This window comes from Euwallacea similis, chromosome 37 (genome assembly GCF_039881205.1).
Source record: "Euwallacea similis isolate ESF13 chromosome 37, ESF131.1, whole genome shotgun sequence".
Lineage (NCBI taxonomy): Eukaryota > Metazoa > Arthropoda > Insecta > Coleoptera > Curculionidae > Euwallacea > Euwallacea similis.
The window spans coordinates 14,898-40,220 of NC_089645.1; the positions used below are offsets into that span (position 1 = coordinate 14,898).

General features: G+C 33.3%; 1 protein-coding gene across 14 annotated transcripts; it reads right to left on the minus strand.

The window, feature by feature from the left end:
* Positions 1 to 975: 975 nt before the first annotated feature.
* Positions 976 to 25,032, minus strand: LOC136418805 (uncharacterized). 14 transcript variants are annotated; one of them, XR_010752952.1, is made up of 13 exons: positions 24,885 to 25,032; positions 24,412 to 24,538; positions 22,558 to 22,685; positions 20,741 to 20,877; positions 18,324 to 18,489; positions 18,100 to 18,270; positions 17,845 to 18,047; positions 14,345 to 14,487; positions 7,980 to 8,111; positions 5,504 to 5,669; positions 5,275 to 5,451; positions 5,017 to 5,222; positions 976 to 1,827 (listed from the first exon to the last, which is right to left on the minus strand). XR_010752952.1 is itself a non-coding variant. In XM_066405020.1 (3 exons), the coding sequence occupies exons 1-2, from the start codon at positions 14,999 to 15,001 to the stop codon at positions 14,360 to 14,362; spliced, it is 330 nt and encodes a 109-aa protein (XP_066261117.1). In that variant the 5' UTR covers positions 15,002 to 15,110; the 3' UTR covers positions 976 to 1,827; positions 14,345 to 14,359. The 14 variants fall into 14 exon arrangements, 1 of the variants encoding a protein (XP_066261117.1); XR_010752953.1 differs by lacking the exons at positions 24,412 to 24,538; positions 24,885 to 25,032 and adding an exon at positions 23,002 to 23,144; XR_010752955.1 differs by lacking the exons at positions 22,558 to 22,685; positions 24,412 to 24,538; positions 24,885 to 25,032 and adding an exon at positions 21,196 to 21,356.
* Between the last annotated feature and the right edge of the window lie 291 nt (positions 25,033 to 25,323).

Genomic DNA, 25,323 nt, shown 5'->3' on the forward strand with positions numbered 1-25,323 from the left:
CTTTTTTTTTAATGTTCCCGTACTCCTGTCCCTCATCCTTTTTTTATAGTATCCAAATACTCCTGTCCCTTATCCCTCAGCCCCTTTTATTAATAAAACCCCCAATTTCCCTCCATAATGTCCCTTAATCCCCCATCTTCTTCTATTCCCTTTTTTCTAAAATCCGCAGTTCCCCCTCCCAAATCTCATCTTCCCTAAGAATGTCCCTTTTTTTAAAAATACTTTCCAAATCATCTAATCTAATTCCCCGCAGTATCAGACAGACAAATAAGTAATACATCATCTCAGCAATAAAGAAATACAAAAATTATCTCAATAGTTCTATCTAAATAATTACAAATTAATACTAACACCCGTGAAAATCTAAAAAATTCAAAATCACACTGGAAATGTCCCCCTAAATCTACTACACACTTTAAGTCAAAGAATAATCTCCCCTTTACTTCAAAATTCAAAGTTATTCAATTTCTCAAAAGACAGTCAAATCAGAAAAATACAAATTACTTTAGTTTCTCTGTCTTCCCTACATCCCCAAATTTCCACAGTGCACCCTGACCCTCAAAATCCAATTTAATAATCAATATATACCACCCTTTAATGTGTCACTTTTTTTTAAATATCTAAACTATCCTCTAATTATAAATAAATAAGAGTACATGTCTTTATTCACACTTTACTCATCTCTCAATATAATACATATAATGCAGACCATGTATCTCTTCTTCATTCATAGAAAAACCAATAATATCCAATCAGTAAATACTAAATATACAAAATACAAGCTCTAAATCAGTCATAATACTGCGGGGAATGTTTCCAAAAATATAGACAATACCTATAAAAAATTACTACTTTTCCCTAAAATAAGAAAAACAGTGTAAACCCAATCCTCTCCCCAATCCCAAAAAGCCACTTTCCTATTCGTCGGGTAACAGGTTTAGAAATAATCTCACACAAAATCCTTCAATTCTGCTTTTATTAGTTGCAGTCAGAAGAAACACCCTTCTTTTAGTTCTAAAAGCTTCTTAAAAAATAATACATACACAAAAAATTACTAAATTTACCACCACTCTAATGTATCACCTCGACAAGTACTCTTTCGACTCATCAAAAGTAATACAAAAAGAGTCACAAATTTAATAAATATAATATCCAGTTAGTAGAATACAAACAGAAATGTTATCAAAAATCAGTTAAATAATACATAAACCATAGAAAATTAGTTGTCTCAATTTTAAATTTCATCTTTTATCGAAAATACACTCATTTCCTATCTAGGAACGAAAAGTTTCGTTGCACTTTTACTAAATTCATATGTTTCTCTCAAAAATTCATTAAGAAACTAGTACCCTTCAATGTAGTTTCAAATCTTTCCATTTATTTATCCCTTAACCCCTTTTACAATTCAAAAGAATCCACCATTTCTACTTACACGAGCCATGAGCAATGCTAAAGAACCACACAATATCACAAACTGTACTGCTCGAGTACCAATTACACATCTACTCGACTCTCAAATTTAGAGGAAAAAGTACAATTCACTTTTCGTTCCCTTATTTTGGGTTACCCCAGTTACTCACAAAATACTCTTCTTCTCAAATCCCTCTACCTATCACTACTTCTTACTTTCATCACTTACCTACCATTGGATCCTTCCATTTCTCCCTTTTCCTTTCTCAGTTACTGTATGCATTTCATCTGTTTTCTCACAAAATTAATTAAGGAGCTTCAAACCTCCAATGCTTTCTTGAAGACATTGTCCCCTCGACTTATCTCCTGGCACCTATCACCAAATGCAAGTGTTCCGAGTACTTCATCCTTCGGAATCTGAAACAATGACAATTCATTGCACCTAGTTCAATGAGACACCACATAATACACATAATAATCTTCTGAATCCATCATTCCCAACACTCCTCAGTCATAATACCTACTTTCATAGCTCGGAATGTGCAAATTCTCAAACTATGCAAATCTAAAATACAAATAATCCTCAAATACTTCCAAAGGCACCTTTACTTGTTCCACAAATACCTTCATCCGCACACCCTGACAAAGTACGATGGGGTTATGTCCCAGGTGATGGAGCCATGACTCGTATAACCTCAGTTCATCTTCGAGAATGTTATCTGGAATCCTTCGACCAATTCCAATTTACACCAATGGGTTACTTCTTGTCCCCAGTTTTCAAAAATTACTTCCGAGACAATCGACACACGTAATCAAAGCCCCAAGAAACGAATTGGGGCAGTGTGCAATTATCACCCCACACAAGTTCTCGACAATGTCTTCAAAAGTATCAAAGTTCTGGTAAACTTCAACTTTCAAATTAGTGGACCGCATTTTCCACAATTATTATCAATGTTTTAAACAATTAGACCGCTTTTCTTAAAAAATTGTCTAAATTTTCAATCGAAATCTTCAAACTTAAAAATAGTAATAAATAAATTAATATAACCTCACTCCACTCTGTCATTCCAAATCGCATGATCGAATTGCGACTTACTTCTCATCTTCTATTTCTCTCGTGTAAATTACCACGGCTGACTGCTAATGCTAACCTAAAATTCGTCAATCGAAACCCGCCAAGAATTATACACCTACAGTAAATGTACAGTGTTGGGGAAATAACTTTGCTACTTTTCTACTTCCTATTTTAATCGTGGTTAGTTCCGGTTAGCCTTTCTAATTTTCTAATTCTAAATAATAATTCGTCAATTTACAAACTTTTCTCTTTCCCTTTCTCTTCTTTCCAAATAAAGTTCTCGATCGTCGGTTAAATTTGACAAAGTTATTTCCCTATACCCTGTACAATTCACATAGAACCTACGTCCTAATAGTCTATTTCACACAAGACTAAAGCACTAATAAATTTCTAAAATAATACAAGTTATATCTCACCCACACAGTACGTGAACTACACAAAGAATCTACTACTATAGGAATCGCAATATAAAATACTAATCACTCTTAAAATGTAGTACAAACTTGAAAAAGCATACGAGCAAATTCTCTACCTCTTTTTCTTAACTTTCCCAGTTCTAATAAATCCTTTAGAACCGTAAAAGTACCTACTAGTAGTGCCAGTTTAATTTTACCCCCATAATTTGCACACGTGGCCCACTTGTGTGCAAATTATGTGGGGCGTCCTAAAAAGGCCCCTTCAGCCTACCCTCCTCCGTCCTTCTTATTCTCTATTAATATTACATTCACAAAAATTATCCTATATACATAATATCTTAATTTAAAAATCGTTCAAATTCATCTTCCATTCAATACTTTCTTAAGAAGACCTTATTCGCTATATCGTTTAAATTCATCCTATCACTTTGCCCACTATACTCAAAATAAACCAATCATATTTTCCACCTTTTTTCTTATCTCTTCTCTTCTCCAATGAATACTGCACCACAGTGCTCCAATCTCTACTTCTCACTTGACTTGTCCACTGCTGGAAATGCTTTTTTCTTCCAAGTCTTTTTCCAGTTTTCCTCATCTTTCAGAATAAATCTTATCTCCGTTCACCAGTTCCGGCCCTTGCTAAGCCTCTTTCAAATTTTCCCCTTCGCTAAATCTCCCAAGTTCGTCTTCCTTAATTCCAGTTACATCCTTTCTAAGACCTCACAATTTCGGTGAATAAATTTCGTTCACCATTTTGTCCAAGGATCCCCAAGTTATCCTTAAAAACAGACTTTTTCCAAATATCCTCCGGGAAAAATTCCTCAAATGGCTTTTCTACGCCCTAAAGTTCCTCTACAATTTTAGGAAGCTCCTAGCTGACACATATCTAATGACTACATACTAACACTAATAAAATATAATAATGCAACTTCCCTTATTCTATCCTTACAAACATATTTCTCACAAGTTACCTAATACCCTTATAAATATCACTAATTTTAATTTACATGTTCCTTCTAAAAGCTCTAATTACTTCCCTCTGAAATACATGTACTTTCTTACTCTTATCCTTAAAATTCACAAGAAATAATCTTTACTTTCTTATTAACTACAAATGACCTACTGGCAAATTCTACTTTTCCAATATACATTCCTTCCCACTTTTCTTACATATGCTCAAGTTATCCTTCCATATAATAAATAATGTCCTATTCTTATGTTTAAATCCCTCCTCTTCTTTCGCACCCACCATTTACTTCTAATTCCTATCTTTTCCAATTTCTCTCAAGTTTTGCAGTTTTACATTCTATGTGCATGTTTCTGTTACATTTTTCCACCTACATTCCCTCCCTCAAAAGAAAAATTGCCTAAAAAGTCCTTTCCTATGTCCCTACCTACTTAAACTTACTATGAATACCCCTAATGTCTTAACCGAATTACTTCACCTAACATATGCATCGACAATTTCAAATACATAATTCCTGTACCTTCACAAAAATCATCAGTACCTTTACACTAAGCTTTCCTATCTGATATAAATATTCAAATCATCTAAACAATTACAAATCATGTACCTAGTTTTTCCTATAAAAAATAATACATCCATTTACTTTCTATTCTAAAGTACTACATCTTTATCCCTAACACTTAAATAATAATCACAATGTAATTCACAATTCCTACAATATCTACTAATTTAAAAATAATATGCTTTCCCTATGTGTATCTAAATAAAATCTAATCCTCAATTATTTCAAATAATACTTATAATGGTGAATCTTTCACCTTACATTTCCAAATATCAATAAAACACCCTATCTACTGTGCTAAGTTACAAATTCCAAATAAAATCACCCTTTACAGTAATATGGTGCCCCAATTAAATACTCTACTTTCTCAAATTACAATTCCACAAGTCAATCCATTAGTTATGGTACAATTTTTCACACATGTCCTTTTTAAATTAATCAAATATCTTTCTGATACATCAAAATAACTAGAAACTAAGAAATTCTTAATTCACTTTCAAAACTAAACCCACAAATTACTTATTAACTACTAGCAAAGTCCTATTCTTCTTAAGACAAAAAAGCAATCTCGTAATAGTACACTTACTTGCAATCCTCCAAATCTCACAATCTCCTCCCTTCTGAAAAAATACTTTGGCCCTTTTCTTTTTCCCTTTCCTGGGCCCCAGTCAGCTTCTTCGATCATTTTCACTTTTGCTGTTCTCGTAATTTCCTACTTCTCTCTTGCCAAAGTTCCATGTATCCATCTGGTGAGCTTCCTCTTTCCTTCCCTTATAAATCTTATTCTTTTTGCTAAGAGGAAATAAATAAACCACTGTCCTTCGATAAAACTACAAAGTACTACCTTGCTATCTTTTTGCCCTTAACTTAAGTTCTTTTGAATCCGACTACTCCGGTGAAAAATCTATCTTTCCTATCCTTGAATGTGAGCAATAATCCAACTTTCGATACAAGTTTTTGGTAAAGTTCCTTGTCTATATCTCTGGCCCCTCCGTCATTGGTGATCAGTCGAGGAAATCCACTATGATCTTAATGTTTCAATCTTTTTATGTCAAATCTGTGGGGCAACCCACCTTCTTTCTTCCTAATTTGTAGGTTAAATGTTCGATCCTTCCTGCTGGGTTTTCTGTTGAAGAACCTCACTACTAATCTGGTGCTCGTAAACCTAACCTAAAAGGTATTTGCTCCAGACCCTTTCTTTCTGTGTTCTGTTTTTCCGTGAGCCCCTCCGTTTGCTTCCTGTAAATGTTTGCTTTTAGGTCTTTAATTTACCTCTTTCTTTGTAATATTTCCCCATCCACGTTTCCATTTCGAATTCCACTGTTCCAGTAAATATTATCCAAAATTCCGGTATTTCTTTACTTTTTCTTACTCTGTAAATTTCTGGATCCCAATCTTCTCATCTCGAATCCCGTAGATCATCGATTCTTTTATTTTTTAATAAATTAACGTCCAAAATTTTACTTCTTTATTTACTTTTTCGGAATACTCGTGACGATCCGAGAGGTTATCCCGTTCTCGTCTTTTACCGTTTTAACTTCCTTTCCGAACCCTTAAAAGATGGAGCCACGCGAAAAACCCACCGCTTCCAAAGAAACGAGCGTATAGACATTCGCGATTTTCACGATTCCCTTCGTCTTCATCTACTCGGGATTCGAGACCAGTTAACGGCAACGACGCATGTCGCCGCCATCTTATCGGAAAGTGCCGGGAACTAAGGCATCTTTCATGCTGGCCCCATGAAAGATTCCCGCGTTCCCCCGCTTTCTAGGGGATGGCTCCGATGTGTTCTCGACGGTGTCGTTCTGCCGAATCCGAAAAACGAGGGTGAAGACCCCCAAAGAGGGGTCGGTCCAAAGTGGCCGACTCCTCGCCAGGTTACCTGGAGGCCAATCGCCTCCACGTAACTTTGCGTCGCGTCTGTCACTTTGCCGGGCCCTCTTTGGGCCCGGTGTCGTACAGTGTTGCCGGCTTGTGCAAGAAATCCTAAAATTTTAAGAAATTCTAACCCGGATCGAAATCCCCAGTTTCCTCTGCCAACAGTTCCCAATTCCCCCCTTTTCTCTCAATCATGTTTTTTAAACCATCCCCAAATTCACGGTGAAATAGCACATTCGATCATATCTCAATTAGACAAAACCACCCCAGAGGTGTTTCGGGCAGTAAATGTGTTAAAAAACCTATATAAACTAATAAATCGATCGTGTATCAATTATTACCGTTCCTTCATCGGTATCCTTTACTACACTTGTTTCTGTTTCGAAATTTTCATAATAATTGTCAAAAGATCTATTTAAATCGAGTAAATACAAATATTCATGACCCAATAGTAACAATTGATACATCTTCGGTTTATTAGGTGTTTTTTAACACGTTTACTGCCCGAAACACATCGGGGATGGTTTTTCCTATTTAAAATAGAATGATAAATAATTTCCCTGAGCAATGAATTTGTTAAATGTGCTATTTAACCGTGAAATTCAAAGATCAAATGAAAATTAAATCGTTCATTTTCGTTTTGGGAGAAAAGGGAGGAACTGGCAACGTCGCAAAAAAAACCGCGAATCCTCATCTAGGTTAGAATTCCTTCAATTTTAGAACTTGCAATAATAAAAACACATCCATGCAATACTAAGCTAAATACTGTGGCCCACTTTTTTGTAACAAAACTTTAATAGTACATAGGTCATTTTAATTTAAGAACGTTATAAATAAAAATAACCTCATTGTTCTAAAATTTTCCACACCCGATATCTTCAAAACAAAACGTTTACGAGCCTATGTTGGTTTGAAATGTTCTTCCAAGTAATTATTCTATGTACTCTTAAAGTCCTGCTACAAAAAAGCAAAAAAACAAATCGAGGTAAAAGCTGTATCATAAATCACAAAAACCTTAAGCAAACTTACCTGCAAAAATTATAACTGCATGCAAGCAAATTCGAGTGAAAGCTTCGATAAATATCAAACTTTAAAAACAATTCACTTTATTCTTATTCCACAAATAATAAAGGCCCTTTGGAATAATTAACATCTTAATAAACAATTTTTCTTGGATACCCTTAATAAGAAAACATCTTTTTCCCAAAACATTTAGTAACGAAGCTTCTTTACTCTTTAGATATCATTTTTCCCAAAAACCTTTCTTAACGAAACTTCTTTACTGTTTAAACATCAATTTTCCTAAAACATTTAGTAACGAAGCTTCTTTACTGTTTAAATATCATTTTTCCCCAAAACTTTTAATAAAAAGACAAAAAATTCTTTAAAAAATTAGGTATCACTTCACCTATTTAAAATCTTAGTGATTCTTCCCACCCCTACCAAAAAGTACTTGCAATTTAATACAAAACCCCAAAACAAAATCCCCCTTGAAAATAAAATCCACTTATTTTTGTATATTTACACTTTTCCTATAACCCTAGAAATATCAGAGATGGTTCGTTTTCAAATTAACACCCTGTTAGAATACTCTTTCCAATTCTTTTCAATATTATTTTCTTCAACTGCTTAACCCTCAAATCTGACACAATAAAAATTTTAAATTCCTACCTTTTCTGTTGCCTTCGGAAAACTTTCTTTACTGGACACCTTGCACTTTCCCAGATCACACCATCTTTATCGCTGCATTCGAGGTAGACACACACACACACAATTTCACATCCTTTGGCTGCAGTTCTTGTCCTGAAAGGAAAAGAGAGGCTACTTTAGCACATACTTTCCACGAAGAATTTAATATTCAATATCCTTAAACATGAGAACTTTGAAATCTTTACATTTCATCGTGGCAAATCTCACTACATGACCTCAGAATATGAGTACCGGTTGACTCAAAACTATCACATCTTTATCAAAAAGCTGCTTTATTTGTTAGACAAATTCCTTCATCCACAGCTCGAATAACCTTAGTTTGTCTTCGAGAATGTAGTCATTCCTTTAATAAGTTCCTGTACCGAACATATTTACCCACCTGACACCCCTGGGTGAGTTGCTTCTTGTTCCCAGTTTTATAAAATAACACTTTTACACCGTAAGCACACCTAATCAAAGTCTCAAAGGACGAATTTGAGCAGTGTGCAGTTATCACCCCACCGGTTCTCCGCGATGTCTTCGAAAGTATCGGAGTTCTGGTAAATTTGTACGTTCAAGTGAATGGACGACATTTTCTACAATTATTGTTCATTTGTCGAACGATTAGACTAATTTTGTTAAAAATTAGTCATACGCCTTAACGTCTTCGAAATACAAAGTAAATATGGCGACGTAACCTCTCTCCGCTCTGTCAAAAAGTTCTTTTTGACAGAAAATGGTCGAGCTACGCGATGCGTTCCTCGCGACCTACTTTTCGTCTTCCGTTTCTCTCGTGCAAACTTCGAACGTCAATTTTCGGTGCAGATGTCGGTTCTGATGGTTCCCTCGGTACGATAACTTCCGAAAATGCGCGGGAATCATCCCGTCCTCTTTCTTTTCGTTACTTCTTCGTCTCCTTGCTTATAAAAGCAATGTTGCAATTTAATATTAATTTCGTCGTCCTTCACAAGTAACTAACGATGACACCCACTTATCCTAATTGTACGGAGTGTTAGGGAAATAACTTTCCTACTTTGATTTCTCCTGTTCTAAAAAAGTATCCAAATTAAACAAACTAAAAGACACATTGCCAATTCTTTAAATGTGTCTCTCTTTTTCCAAAGAAATGAAAATAGTTACGTTTACGAATCTTCTTCCTTTCCCATTCCGAAGTTATTTCCCCGACACGATGTATAATTAAAATAAAATGACAAATATATCTGATAATAAAATAATAATCTCTCTAACGAAAGACCAAAGCACTCGTGAAAAAATTCTTCCATTTAAAAATAATTTGTAAAACGCACAAATATAAAATACTTTTCCGTGTTTCTTCAAAACGAAATATATAGAAAAAGCATAGAAACATAAACTAGCAAATTCGCCACCTCTTTTTGTCTCTACCGTCGCAACTTTCCCAGTTCTAAAAAACCCTTTAGAACCGTGAAAATACCTGCTAGTGCCAGTTTAATGTTACCCCAATAATTTGCACACTTGACCCACTTGTGTGCTAATTATGTGGAGCATCCTATTATCTCTTTTACCTTAGTTTACAATTACAAAAGTTAAAAACTAATAAATATCCTACTTATCCCTAAATAGTATTCTAATTTAGAAATAATTAAGACCATTTCTTTAAAAATCCTTAAAATCTCTAATGTTCTATAATCCATCTTCCTTTTAATGTCTTCTTAAGAAGACCTCTTTCTCCACATATCGTTCAAATTCATCCTATCACTTTCCCCACTCTCCTCGAAATAAACCAATCTTGTTAATTGTCTTTTCTCTTATACAATGACTACTGCAATCTCTACTTCTCGCTTCACTTGCCTAATGCTTTTTCCTCCAAGTCTTTTCCACTTCTCTTCTTTCAGAAAAAATCTTATCTCCACTGACCATTTCCCTTCCTTCCTGAACTTCTTACAAATTTTTAAAAGCACCGAATCCGAATCCCTAAATCCTCTAAATTAATCATCCCTAGTTCCAATTAGACCCCTTTTAGGACTCCACAATCTCGGTTTTTTCCCATAGTCAATTTTCCTGACTCCACAATTTCAGTCAATAAATCCTGTTCACCATTTTGTCCAAGAATCCCCAAGTTATCCTGAAAAAACAGTGTTTTTCCAAAGATCTTCCAGGAAAAATTCCCCAAATGGCTTTTCTAAATCCTACAAATTTCTTCTCAAATTTGAAAAAACTCCTAATTGACAACGACTGCTTACTAATACTAATAAAATAATAACTTCCCTTATTCTATCATTCCAAATAGGTTTTCCATAAATTATCTCTAATTTTAATGTACGTGTTCATTTGTTCCTTCTAAAAGCTCCTCTTATTTACCTCTCAAATATACATAAGTTCTTCCTCACCTCTACTGTTACAATTCAAAAGTAATAATCTTTACTTTCTTATGAACTATAAATACATAAATGATCTGATGGCAAATTCTACTTTTCTAATATACATTCTTTCTCATTCATTCCCATTTTTCTTACAAATGCTCGTATTATCCTTCCATATAATAAATAAAGTCCTATTCTTATGTTTAAATCCCTACTCTTCTTTCGCATCCACCCTTCACACCTAATTGCTATCCTATCCAGTTTCTTTGAAGTTTTACGTTCTGTTTGCATGTTTCTCGTACATTTTTCCACTCCCTCAAAAGAAAAATACCCTAAGAAATCCAGTCCTATATCCCTACCTTTACTTACTATGAATACCTAATATTTTAATACAATTACTTCACTTAGCATATACATCTACAATTTCAAATTTACAATTCGAGTTTATACACATAATTTCTATATCCTCACTAAAATTATTAGTACCTTACCACTATCATTTCCTATCTTATATAAATATTCAAATCTTCTAAAAAATTAAATATCAATACTTACAAAAATGTATCTAGTTTTTCCCCTTAAAAAATAATATAACAAATTTATTTTCTATCCTAAATTACTACATCTTTATCCTTAACACTTAAATAATAATCATAATGTAATTCACAATTCCTACAATATTTACTAATTCAAAAATAATATACTTTTACTATGTGTATACAAATAAATTCTAATTTTCAATTTATAATAACACCTGTTATCTCACCTTTTAAACAAATTATGTCAAATAATACTTATAATGGTGAATTTTCCAAATATCCATGAAGCACCCTACCTACTTTACTGACATACAAATTCAAAATAAAATTACCCTTTGCGGTAGTACGGTGCTCCAACTAAAAACTCTATTTTCTCAAATATTCAATTCCAAAATAATCCATAACTTATGGTACACTTTTTCACACAATTCCTTTTAAATTAATCAAATTTCCTTCTGATGCATCAAAATAACTGGGAAATTCCTATTCCTCTTAAGACAAAAAGCGGTCTCCTAATAATCCACTTACTTGCAATCCTCCAAATTTCGGTATCTCCTTCCTTGTGAAAAAATACTTTGGCTGCCTTTCTTTTTCTCCTTACTCGGCCCCAGTCAGCTTTTTCGATCATTTTCACTTTTGCTGTTCTTGTAATTTCCAATTTTTGTCTTTCAAATTTCCATGTATCCAAGTAACGACTCTCTTTCCTTCCCTTATAAATCATATCCTTTTCGCTAAGAAGAAATAAATAAAGCACTATTCTTCGATAAAGCTACAAAGTACTACCTTGGTATCTTTTTGCTCTTAACCTAGATTCTTTTCGGTCCTCCACCCAAAAATGTGTCTTTCCTATCGATGAATATGAGCAATAATCCAACTTTCCTTACAAATTTTGGATAAAGTTAAGTGTGTCTACCTCTGGCTCCTTCGTCATTGTTGATCTGTCGAGGAAATCCACTATAATCTTAATGGTGTATCTTATTTATATCAAATCAGTGGAGCAACCCACCTTCTTTCTTTCTAATATCTAGGTTAAACTTTCCATCTATCCTCTTAGGTTTTCCTTTGAGGACCCTCACTACTAATCTCCTGCTCGTAAACCTAACCAAAAAGGTACTTGTTCCAGACCATTTCTTTCTGTGTTCTGTTTTTTAATAACTCCCTCTGTTTGCTTTCTGGAAATGTATGCTTTTAAGTCCTTGATTTACCTTTTTGTTGTAATATTTTCCCATCCACGGTACCATTTCAAATTCCACTGTTAGAGTAAATTTTATGGAAAAATCCAGTATTTCTTTACTTTCTTCTTACTTTGTAAATTTGTGGATCCCAATCTTCTAATCTTGAATCCCGTAGATAATCAATTCTTTTATTTTTTAATAAATTAACGTCCAAAATTTTACATCTTTATTTACTTTTTCCGAATACTCGTGATGATCTGAGAGGTTATCCCATTCTCGTCTTTTACCGTTTTAACTACCTTTCCGAACCCTTAAAAGATGGAGCCACGCGAAAAACCCACCGCTTCCAAAGAAACAAGTGTATAGACATTCGCGCTTTTGCCGATTCCCACCGTCTTCATCTACTCGGGATTCGAGACCAGTTAACGGCAGCGGCGCATGTCGCCGCCATCTTTTCGGAGAGCGCCGGGAACAAAGGCCTTATTCATGCTGGCCCCATGAATAATTCCCGCGTTCCCCCGTTCTCTACGGGGATGACTCCGATATGTCGACGTTGTCGTTCTGCCGAATCCGAAAAACGAGGTTGAAGACCCCCAAAGAGGGGTCGGCCAAACTGGCCGACTCCTCGCCAAGTTACCTGGAGGCCAATCGCCTCCACGTAACTTTGCGTCGCGTCCGTCACTTTGTCCGGGCCCTCTTTGGGCCCGGTGCCGTACAGTGTTGCCGGCTTGTGCAAGAAATCCTAAAATTTTAAGAAATTCTAACCCGGATCAAAATCCCCAGTTTCCCCTGCAAAAATTTCCCAATTCCCCCTTTTTCTCTCAAAATCACTTTCACACCTTCCCCAAACCGGGAATTCACTCATCATCATATCTCAATTAGACAAAATCACCCCCGAGTTGTTTCGGGCAGTCATGTCAATGTGTTAAAAAACCACTAATAAATCAATCATGTATCAATTATTACCATTCCTTCCTCGGTATCCTTTACTACACGTGTTTTTGTTTCCAAATTTTCATAATAATTATTAAAACAACCATTTAAATCGAATAAATGCAAATACTCATGACCTAATAGTAATAATTGATACATCTTCGGTTTCTTAGGTGTTTTTTAATACGTTTACTGCCCGAAACACCTCGGGGATGGTTTTTCCTATTTAAAATAGGATGATTCCCTGAGCAATCAATTTGTTAAATGTGTTATTTAACCGTCAAATTCAAAGATAAAATGAAAATTAAATAATCCATTTTCGTTTTCGGAGAAAAGGGAGGAACTGGCAACGTTGCAAAAAAAACCGCGAATCTTCATCTAGGTTAGAATTCCTTCAATTTTAGAACTTGCAATAATAAAACACACCATGAAATACTAAATACACTGGCCCACCTTTTTGTAACAAAACGTTAATAGTACATAGGTCATTTTAATTTAAGAACGTTATGAAAATAACCTCATTGTTCTAAAATTTTCCACACCCGATATCTTCAAAACAAAACGTTTAGGAGCCTATGTTGGTTTGAAATGTTCTTCCAAGTAATTATTCTATGTACTCTTAAAGTCTTACTACAAAAAAGCAAAAGAACAAATCGAGGTAAAAGCTGTTTCATAAATCACAAAAACCTTAAGCAAACTTACCTGCAAAAATTATAACTGCATGCAAGCAAATTCAAGTAAAAGCTTCGATAAATATCAAAGTTTAAAAACAATTCACTTTATTCTTATTCGACAAATAATAAAGACCCTTTGGAATAATTAACCTCTTAATAAACAATTTTTCTTTGATACCTTTAATAAGGAAACATCCTTTTTCCCAAAACATTTAGTAACGAAGATTCTTTAAGGTTTAAACATCATTTTTTCCAAAAACCTTTCTTAACGAAACTTCTTTACAGCTTAAACTTCAATTTTCCCAAAACCTTTCCAGAAAACCAAAAAAATTTAAAAACAAAAACCTTTCAAATTAGGTATCACTCAATCTTGCTACCTATTTAAAATTCTCAATTTTATTCTTACTGGTTCTTTCCCTTCGTACTAGAAAGTACTTGCAATTTAATAAAAAAAACTCCAAAAGAATGTCCCCCTTGAAAATAAAATCCCCTTATTTTTGTATATTTACACTTTTTCTATAATCCCAGAAATATCAAATGTGATTCGTTCTCAAATTAACTCACTGTTGTAATACTATTTCGATTCGTTTTCAATATAAATTTTTTCTTTGATAACAATTATATTCTTCCTTTGCATAGTAACACTCCCTCAAATCTAGCAGCATAAAAATTTTAAATTCCTACCTTTTTCTGTCGCCGTCAGCAATACTTCCACCAGCAAACAGCTTCCACTTTCGGAGATGGCACAATCATTTCACTGCATTTGGGATGAACACAGACACAGACACACACACACAATTTCACATCCTTTGGCTGCAGTTCTTGTCCTGAAAAAAAAGAGAGGCAGCTATAGTACATACGTTTCCCCGAAAAATATAATATTCAATATCCTTAGTTAAACACCAAAACGTTGGAATCTTTGCATCTCATCTTTGCAACTCACATTAAATAACCTCATAGTACAAGTACCGGTTGACTCAAAACAATCACATCTTTATCAAAAGGCTGCTTCACATTTTAGACAAATTACCACACGATTATGTTCAACATAATATAACCACAGCTCTTATAACCTTAGTTTACCTTCCAGAATTCAATCGATCGTTTAATAAGTTCGTGCACTAAGCATATCTACCCACCTTGGCCCCCGCACATCACACCTCTGGGTTGCTTCTTGTTCCCAGTTTTATAAAATAACACTTTTACCCCGTAAGTACACGTAATCAAAGTCTCAAAGCACGAATTTGGGCAGTGACCAATTATCACCACAGAAATTTCGACACTGTCTTCAAAAGTATCAAAGTTCTGGTAAACTTGTACGTTCAAGTGAATGGACGACATTTTCGACAATTATTGTTCATTTTTTAAACAATTCGACCTCTTTTCTTAAAAAATAGCTTAAATGTTTAATCGAAATCTTCAAAGTTAAAAGTAGTAATAAATAAAGCAATATAACCTCACTCTGCCCTGTCGTTCAAATTCGTACGATCCCGCTGCGACCTACTTTTCATCTTCTATTTCTCTCGTGTAAAATTCCACAGCTGACTCTACTAATGATTCAACTTCGAATGGCCATTTTAAATGACTCAGTTTAATAGTTCCCTTCTTTACGACGACGTCCAAAAATTAAATCTCCTCAAATATCACGGTAATTTCCCTATTTGCTTTACTTTCTCATTAAATACAAAAGCAACGTTACGTTTCTAGCTTCGTCAATCCCACAACTCGCCGAGGATTACACGCACCCGCCGTAAATATACAGTATAATATACAGTGTTAGGGAAATAACTTTGCTACCTTCCTACTTCCTATTTTAATCCTGGTTAGTTCGGGTTAGCCATTCTAATTTTCTAATTCTAAATAATAATTCGTCAATTTACAAACGTTTCTCTTTCCTGTTCAAAAGAACTCTTCGTTCCAAATAATGTTCTCGATCGTCGGTTAAATTTGACAAAGTTATTTCCCTATACCCTGTACAATTAAAATAGAACCTACGTCCTAACAGTCTATTTCACACAAGACTAAAGCACTAATAAAATTCTGAAATAATACAAATTATATCTCACCAGCACAGTATGTACACTACATAAAGAATCTACTACTGTAGGAAACAAAATATAAAATATTAATCAATCATAAAATGTAGTAAAAATACGAAAAAGCAGACTAGCAAATTCCCAGTTCTAATAAATCCTTTAGAACCGTGATAGTACCTGTTGGTGCCAGTTTAATGTTATCCCAATAATTTGCACACTTGGCCCACTTGTGTGCAAATTATGTGGAGCATCCTATTATCTCTTTTACCTTAGTTTACAATTACAAAAGTTAAAACTAATAAATATCCTACTTATACGTAAACAACACTATAAAAAATTATCATACATAATGTTAATTTAGAAACAATTAAAATAATTTCTTTAAAAATCTTTCAAATCTATGACGTTCTATAATCCATCTTCCTTTTAATATTTTCTTAAGAAAACCTCATTTGCCATATCGTCCAAATTCATCCCTTTATTTTACACACGATTCCACTTGTTCAAACCCTTCTCAAAATAAACCAATCTTGTTTTCCACCTTCTCTCTTATATCTTCTCCAATGAATACTGTACCCCCGTGCAATCTCTACTTCTCACTTGACTTGTCCAATGCTTTTTCTTCCAAGTCTTTTTTCAGCCCTTCCTGAGCTGCTTAGAAATTTCCAAAAACACCAAATCGCTAAACCTTCCAAATTCGTCGTCCCTAATTCCACTTAGACCTCACAATTTCGGTTTTTTCCTGTAATTACTTTTCCTAACTTCACGGTTCCAGTGAATATATCTCGTTCACCATTTTGTCCCAGAATCCCCAAGTTATCCTTAAAAACCAGTGTTTTTTCAAAGATCTTCCGAGAAAAATCGTCCCATTGGCTTTTCTAAGCCCTAAAGTTCCTCTACAATTTTAGGAAGCTCCTAGTTGACAATGACTACATACTAACACTAATAAAATATAATTAAAAAAATAATATAACTTCCCTTATTCTATCGTTCTAAACAAGTTTTCCATAAGTTACCTAATACCTTTATTAATATCGTTAATTTTAATATGCATGCTCATTTGTTCCTTCTGAAATAAATGTTCTTTCTTAGTCTTATCCTCGAAATCCAGGAGGAATAATCTTTGCTGTTAACAAATAATCTACTAACAAATTTCTCCATTCTTTTATGCAGCTATTTGCATTCCCTCCCGTTCTTCTTACATGTCTTTATATTATCCCTCCATATAACAAATAAAGTCCTATTTTTGTGTTTAAATCTCTCATCTTCTTTCGCATCCACCGTTTACTCCTAATTGCTATCCTACCCAGTGTTTCTTTAAAGTTTTACATTCTATATGCATGTTTCTCGTACATTTTTCCACCTACCTCCCCTCCGTATCTTTTACCTCCCTCAAAAGAAAAATACCCTGAGAAATCCTGTACTATATCCCTACTTTTACTTACTATGAATACCTAACATCTTAACAAAATTACTTCACATAGCATATACATCTACAATTTCAAATTTATAATTCTATTTTATACACGTAATTCCTGTATCTTGACAAAAATTGCTAATACCTTTGCACCATATTTTCTTATCTTATATAAATATTAAAATCGTCTAAAAAATTAAATATCAATAGCTACAGAAATGTATCTATTTTGTCTCCTTAAAAAACTAAACACATAGTCTATTTTCTATCTTAAATTACTACATCCTCCTTACCTATAACACTTAAATAATAATCACAATTTAATTTCCTACAATATCTACTAATGTAACAATATATTTTCACCATTTCTACATAAATCAATTTTAATCTTCAATGTGTAATACCTTCTGTTGTCTCTTACCTTTTAAATAAATTATTTCCAATAAGACAAATAATACTTATAATGGTGAATTTTCCAAATATCCATAAAACACCCTACCTACTATACTCACATACAAATTCAAAATAAAATTACCCTTTCCGGTAGTACGGTGCTCCAATTAAATACTCTATTTTCTCAAATATTCAATTCCAAAATAATCCATAAGTTATGGTACAATTTTTCACACAATTCCTTTTAAATTAATCAAATGTCCTTCTGATGCATCAAAATAACTAAGAAATTCCTATTCCTCTTAAGACAAAAAGCATTCTCCTAATAATCCACTTACTTGCAATCCTCCAAATCTCGATATCTCCTTCCTGATGAAAAAATACTTTGGCTGCCTTTCTTTTTCCCTTTGCTCGGCCCCAGTCAGCTTATTCGATCATTTTCACTTTTGCTGTTCTTGTAATTTCCTATTTTTGTCTTTCAAAATTCCATGTATCCAAGTAACCACCCTCTTTCCTTCCCTTATAAATCATATCCTTTTCGCTAAGAAGAAATAAATAAAGCACTATTCTTCGATAAAGCTACAATGTACTACCTTGGTATCTTTTTGCTCTTAACCTAGATTCTTTTCGGTCCTCCACTCAAAAATGTGTCTTTCCTATCGATGAATATGAGCAATAATCCAACTTTCCTTACAAATTTTGGATAAAGTTAAGTGTGTCTACCTCTGGCTCCTTGGTCATTGTTGATCTGTCGAGGAAATCCTCTATAATCTTAATGGTTTAATCTTATTTATATCAAATCTGAGGAGCAACCGACCTTCTTTCTTCCTAATGTGTAGGTTAGACGTTCGGTCCATCCTTTTAGGTTTTCTCTTGAAAATCCTCACTACTAATCTCGTACTCGTAAACCTAACCAAAAAGGTACTTGTTCCAGACCCATTCTTTCTGTGTTCCCTTTTTTAATACGTCCCTCCGTTTGCTTCCTGGAAATGTATGCTTTTAGATCTTTAATTTACCTCTTTGTTGTAATATTTCCCCATCCACGGTACCATTTCAAATTCCACTGTTAGAGTAAATTTTATGGAAAAATCCAGTATTTCTTTACTTTCTTCTTACTTTGTAAATTTGTAGATCGCAATCTTCTAATCTTGAATCCAGTAGATAATCAATTCTTTTATTTTTTAATAATTAACTTCCAAAATTTTCCATCTTCATTTACTTTTTCCAGACACTCTTGACGATCCACGAGGTTATCCCATTCTCGTCTTTTACCATTTTAACTACCTTTCCGAACCCTTAAAAGATGGAGCCACGCGAAAAACCCACCGCTTCCAAAGAAACAAGCGTATAGACATTCGCGCTTTTGCCGATTCCTATCGTCTTCATCTACTCGGGATTCGAGACCAGTTAACGGCAGCGGCGCATGTCGCCGCCATCTTTTCGGAGAGCGCCGGGAACAAAGGCCTTATTCATGCTGGCCCCATGAATAATTCCCGCGTTCCCCCGTTCTCTAAGGGGATGACTCCGATATGTCGACGTTGTCGTTCTGCCGAATCCGAAAAACGAGGTTGAAGACCCCCAAAGAGGGGTCGGCCAAACTGGCCGACTCCTCGCCAAGTTACCTGGAGGCCAATCGCCTCCACGTAACTTTGCGTCGCGTCCGTCACTTTGTCCGGGCCCTCTTTGGGCCCGGTGCCGTACAGTGTTGCCGGCTTGTGCAAGAAATCCTAAAATTTTAAGAAATTCTAACCCGGATCAAAATCCCCAGTTTCCCCTGCAAAAATTTCCCAATTCCCCCTTTTTCTCTCAAAATCACTTTCACACCTTCCCCAAATTCACGGTGAAATAGCACATTCGACAAATTCCCCCAGAGGTGTTTCGGGCCGTAAATGTGTTAAAAAAACCACTAATAAATCAATCATGTATCAATTATTACTATTCCTTCCTCTGTATCCTTTACTACACGTGTTTTTGTTTCCAAATTTTCATAATAATTATTAAAACAACCATTTAAATCGAATAAATGCAAATACTCATGACCTAATAGTAATAATTGATACATCATCTGTTTCTTAGGTGTTTTTTAACACGTTTATTGCCCGAAACACCTCGGGGATGGTTTTTCCTATTTAAAATATGATGATAAATAATTTCCCTGAGCAATTAATTTGTTAAATGTGCTATTTCACCGTGAAATTCAAAGATCAAATGAAAATTAAATCATTCATTTTCGTTTTGGGAGAAAAGGGAGGAACTGGCAACGTCGCAAAAAAAACCGCGAATCTTCATCTAGGTTAGAATTCCTTCAATTTTAGAACTTGCAATAATAAAACACACCATGAAATACTAAATACACTGGCCCACCTTTTTGTAACAAAACTTTAATAGTACATAGGTAATTTTAATTTAAGAACGTTATGAAAATAACCTCATTGTTCTAAAATTTTCCACACCCGATATCTTCAAAACCAAACGTTTACGAGCCTATGTTGGTATGAAATGTTCTTCCAAGTAATTATTCTATGTACTCTTAAAGTCCTGCTACAAAAAAGCAAAAGAACAAATCAAAGTAAAAGCTGTATGATAAATCACAAAAACCTTAAGCAAACTTACCTGCAAAAATTATAACTACTTGCAAGCAAATTCAAGTAAAAGCTTCGATAAATACCAAAGTTTAAAAACAATTCACTTTATTCTTATTCAACAAATAATAAAGGCCCTTTAGAATAATTGATATCTTAATAAACAATTTTTCTTCCATACCATTAATGACAAAACATCATATTTTCCCAAAACATTTAGTAATGAAGTTTCTTTACAGTTTAAACATCATTTTTCCCAAAACATTTAATAATGAAACTTCCTTACGGCTTGAACATAATTTTTTCCCAAAACCTTTCAATAAAACGAAAAAAAATAAATAAAAAAATTAGATATCACTCAACCTATTTAAAATCTTAGTGATTGTTCCCATCCCTACTAGAAAGTATTTGCAATTTAATACCAAACCCCAAAAGAAAGTCCCCCTTGGAAATAAAATCCTCTTATTTTTGTATATTAACACCTTTTCTATAATCCCAGAAATATCAAGTGGTTCGTTTCCAAATTAATATACTGTTGTAATACTCGTTCAATTCTTTTCGATATAAATTACTTCTTTGATAACAATTATTTTCTTTCGTTGCATAGTAACTCTCCTTCAAATCTAACACCATAAAAATTTTAAATTCCTACCTTTTTCTGTCGCCATCAGCAATACTTCCACCAGCAAACAGTTTCCACTTTCTGAGATGATACAATCATTTCACTGCATTTCGAGTGGACACACACACGCACACACAATTTCACATCCTTTTGCTGCGGTTCTTGTCCTGAAAAGAAAAGAGAGGCAACTATAGTACATACGTTTTACACGAAGAATATAATATTCAATAGCTTTAGTTAAACACAAGAATATTGGGATCTCACCAATCTTGCAACTCAACACTAGACAACCTCAAATTACAAGTACAAGTTGAATCATAACAGTATGATCTTTATCAAAAAGCTGCTTTAAGGCGGTACCCAAAATAAGTTTTCCTTGCGTTAGAAAAAAGTCAAATTTATCTAATCTGCGAATACTACAATAGTTATTGAAAGTTGACAATTACTAAAAACTCCTTTGACAATGAGTTTCTTTTCTTTCTTACCTCTTAATTTCTAATTCCACGGATATTCTATGGATCGACTAAGATGACACCACTTTTATTGTTGTGCTTTTCAATTTTAAATTCCACATTTTCTTTTCAAACGCACGCTTTTAAGTTAATTTGTTAATTTCCACATTTCGATATAAATAAACAAACGAAAAACTCTTACAGTACAATTATAAAAAAATGTCATTATTGTCATGCACGATGTGCAGAAAATTACCACAAACAAGAAATCTACAAGTTTACACGAAGAAGAAATCTGCAAAAACACACCAAAAAGAAATCTGCAAAACCACAAAAAGAAGAAACTTACAACGCAGACTCCCAGATGGCGCCACACATAAAAATCTCTTCTCTCGCATCCACCATTTAATCCTAATTGGTTCTGCTATGAATACCCATTGTCTTAACGCAATTATTTCACATAACATGTGCATTAAGCAATTCTAAATTTACAATTCTATTTTATACACATAACTCCTGTATCGTGATAAAAATCATTAGTACCTTTGCACTATGTGTTCTTATCTTATATACATATTAAAATCATCTAAAAAATTAAATATTAATACCTACGGAATCTCCTTAAAAATAATATGTAGTCTATTTTCTATCTTAAATTACTACATATTCCTGATCCATAACACTCAAATAATAATTACGATAAAACGTTAATATTTCATAGGTAAATTTATTTTAAGAAAGTTAAGAAAAATAATTAAAATTTCTTCTAACATTTTCCACACCCAATATCTTTAAAACAAAACGTTTATGAACCTATATTGGCATGAAAGGTTCTTAAAAGTAATTATTCTACTCACTTTTAAAGTCTTACTACAAAAAAGTAAAAAAATAAATTAAATGTGACATCTATATAATAATTCACAACAAGCCTTAAGTGAACTTACCTGGAAAAATTATAACTAAATGCAAAGAATTCAAGTAAAAGCTTCTATAAATATCAAACTTTAAAAATAATTCACTTTATTCTTATTTAACAATTATCATTTTTCCCAAAAAACCTTTCAAATTAGATATCACTCAACCTTGCTACCCATTTCAAATTCCCAATTTAAATCTTAGTGGTTTTTTCCACCCCTACTAAAAAGTACTTCCAATTTAATTTAAAAAATCCAAAAAAACATCCCTCTTGAAAATAAAATCCATTTATTTTTGTATATTAACACATTTTCTATCATCCCAGAAATATCAAAAGTGGTTTTTTTCAAATTAACTCACTGTTGTAATATTTATTCAATTAATTTTGAATATAAATTATTTCTTTGATAAGGATTATTTTCATCAATTGCATGGTGACTCTCATTCACATCTAACACTATAAAAATTTTAAATTCCTACCTTTTTCTGTCGCTGTCAGGAATACTTCCACCACCAGGCAACTTGCACTTTCCTAGATATGGTACAATCTTTTTCGCTGCATTCAAAGTAGAACTACAATTTCACATCTTTTAGCTGCAATTCTTGTGCTGAAAGGAAGAGACAGACAGCTATAGTACCTACGTTTCCACAATGAATCTAATATTCAATATCATTAATTTAACACAAAAGTATTGGAATCTCACCAATCTTGCAACTCACACTAGATAACTTTCAATTACAAGTACAAGGTGAGTCAAAACAATATGATCGTTATCAAAAAGCTGCTTTAAGACGCTACCATAAATAAGTTTTCATTGCGTTAGAAAAAAGACAAATTTATTTAATCTGTGAGTACTAGAATAGTTATTAAAAGTGAACAATTACTGTACACTCCTTCGACAATGGGTTTCTTTTCTTTTTTACCTCCTAGTTCCTAATTCTACAGATGTTCTGTCGATCGACTGAGATGACACCACTTTTGTATTTTGCTTTTCAATTTTAAATTCCACATTTTCATTTAACGCACGCTTTTAAGTTAATTTCTACATTTCACTTAATATAAATAAAAAAACTCTCAGGATACAATTACTGAAAAATGTCATTATTGTCATGCACGATGTACAGAAAATTACCACAAACAAGAAATCTACAAGCACACACGAAGAAGAAATCTGCAAAGAGACACCAAAAAGAATTCTGTAAAATCGCACAAAGACGAAACTTGCAACCCAGGTTCCCAGATGACGCTACACATAAAAAATCTCTTCTTTCGCATCCACCATTTAATCCTAATTGGTCCTGCTATGAATACCCATTGTCTTGACACGATTATTTCACATAACGTACGCATCAAACAATTCCAAATTTACAATTCTATTTTATACACATAACTCCTGTATCGTGATAAAAATCATTATTACCTTAGCACTATGTGTTCTTATCTTATATACATATTAAAATCATCTAAAAAATTAAATATTAATACCTACCGAATATCCTTAAAAATAATATATAGTTCATTTTCTATCTTAAATTACTACATATTCCTGACCCATAACACTTAAATAATAATTACGACAAAACGTTAATAGTTCTTAGGTAAATTTATTTTAAAAAAGTTATGAAAAATAATTAAAATTTCTCCTAAAATTTTCCACACCCGATATCTTTAAAACAAAACGTTTATGAACCTATATTGGTATGAAACGTTCTTAAAAGTAATTATTCTATTCACTTTTAAGGTCTTACTATAAAAAAGGAAAAAAACAAATTTAAAGTGACGTCCATATGATAATTCACAACAAAGCTTAAGTAAACTTACCACTGCATGCAAGCAAATTCAAGTGTAAGCTTCTAGAAATATCAAAGTGTAAAAACAATTCACTTTATTCTTATTTGACAAATAATAAACGCCCTTTAGAATAATTAACATCTTAATAACTAATTTTTCTTCGATACCATTAATAATGAAGCTTCTTTATACTTTAAACATTATTTTTCCTAAAAAAACCTTTCAAATTAGGTATCACTCAACTTTGCTACCCATTTTAAATCTTAGTGGTTTTTTTCACCCCTACTAAAAAGTACTTCCAATTTAATAAAAAAATCCCAAAGAAAAACATCCCTCTTGAAAATAAAATCCACTTATTTTTGTATATTAACACATTTTCTATAATCCCAGAAATATCAAAAGTGGGGCGTTTTCAAATTAACTCGCTGTTGTAATATTCATACAATTTTGAAAATAAATTATTTCTTTGATAACAATTATTTTCATCCCTTGCATAGTAACTCTTGTTCAAATCTAAAACCATAAAAATTTTAAATTCCTACCTTTTTCTGTTGCTGTCAGGAATACTTCCACTAGCAGGCAACTTGCACTTTCCTAGATATGGTACAATCTTTTTCGCTGCATTCATTGTAGAACCACAATTTCATATCTTTGGCTGCAGTCCTCGTCCTGAAAAGAAGAGACAGGCAGCTATAGTACGTATCTTTCTACGAAGAATGTAATATTCAAAATATCATTAATTAAACACAAAAGTATTGGAATCCCACTAATCTTGCAACTCACAGGAGATAACCTCCAATGACAAGTACAACTTGAGGCAAAACAATGATCTTTATGAAAAAACTTCTTTAGGACGGTACCAAAATTAAGTTTTGATTGCATTAGAAAAAAGGGATATTTATTAATAGTTTGTATGGTCTGTAAGTATTAGAATAGGTATTAGATATTAGAATAGGTATTGGAAATGGAGAATTATTGAAAACTCCTTCGGCAATGGATTTCTTTTCTTTCTTACCTCCTAGTTCCTAATTCCACAGACATTCTATCGATCGACTAAGATGACACCACTTTTGTTTTTTGCTTTTCAAGTTTAAATTCCACATTTTCCGTTCAAACGCACACTTTTAAGTTCATTTTCACATTTCAATTAATATGAACAAACGAAAAACTCTCACAGCACAATTACTGAAAAATGTCATTATTGTTATGCACGATGAACAGAAAATTCCTATAAAAAAGAAATCTACAAATGCACACGAAACAGAAATCTGTAAAAGAACACAAAAAAGAAATCTACAAGTATACACAAAGAAAAAATTTATAACCCACGCTCCCAGATGGCGCCACGCCTAAAAATTCTTTCGCATCCACCATTTAATCCAAATTGATCCCGCTATGAATACCTTATGTCTTGACACAATTATTTCACATAACATATGCGTCAACAATTCCAA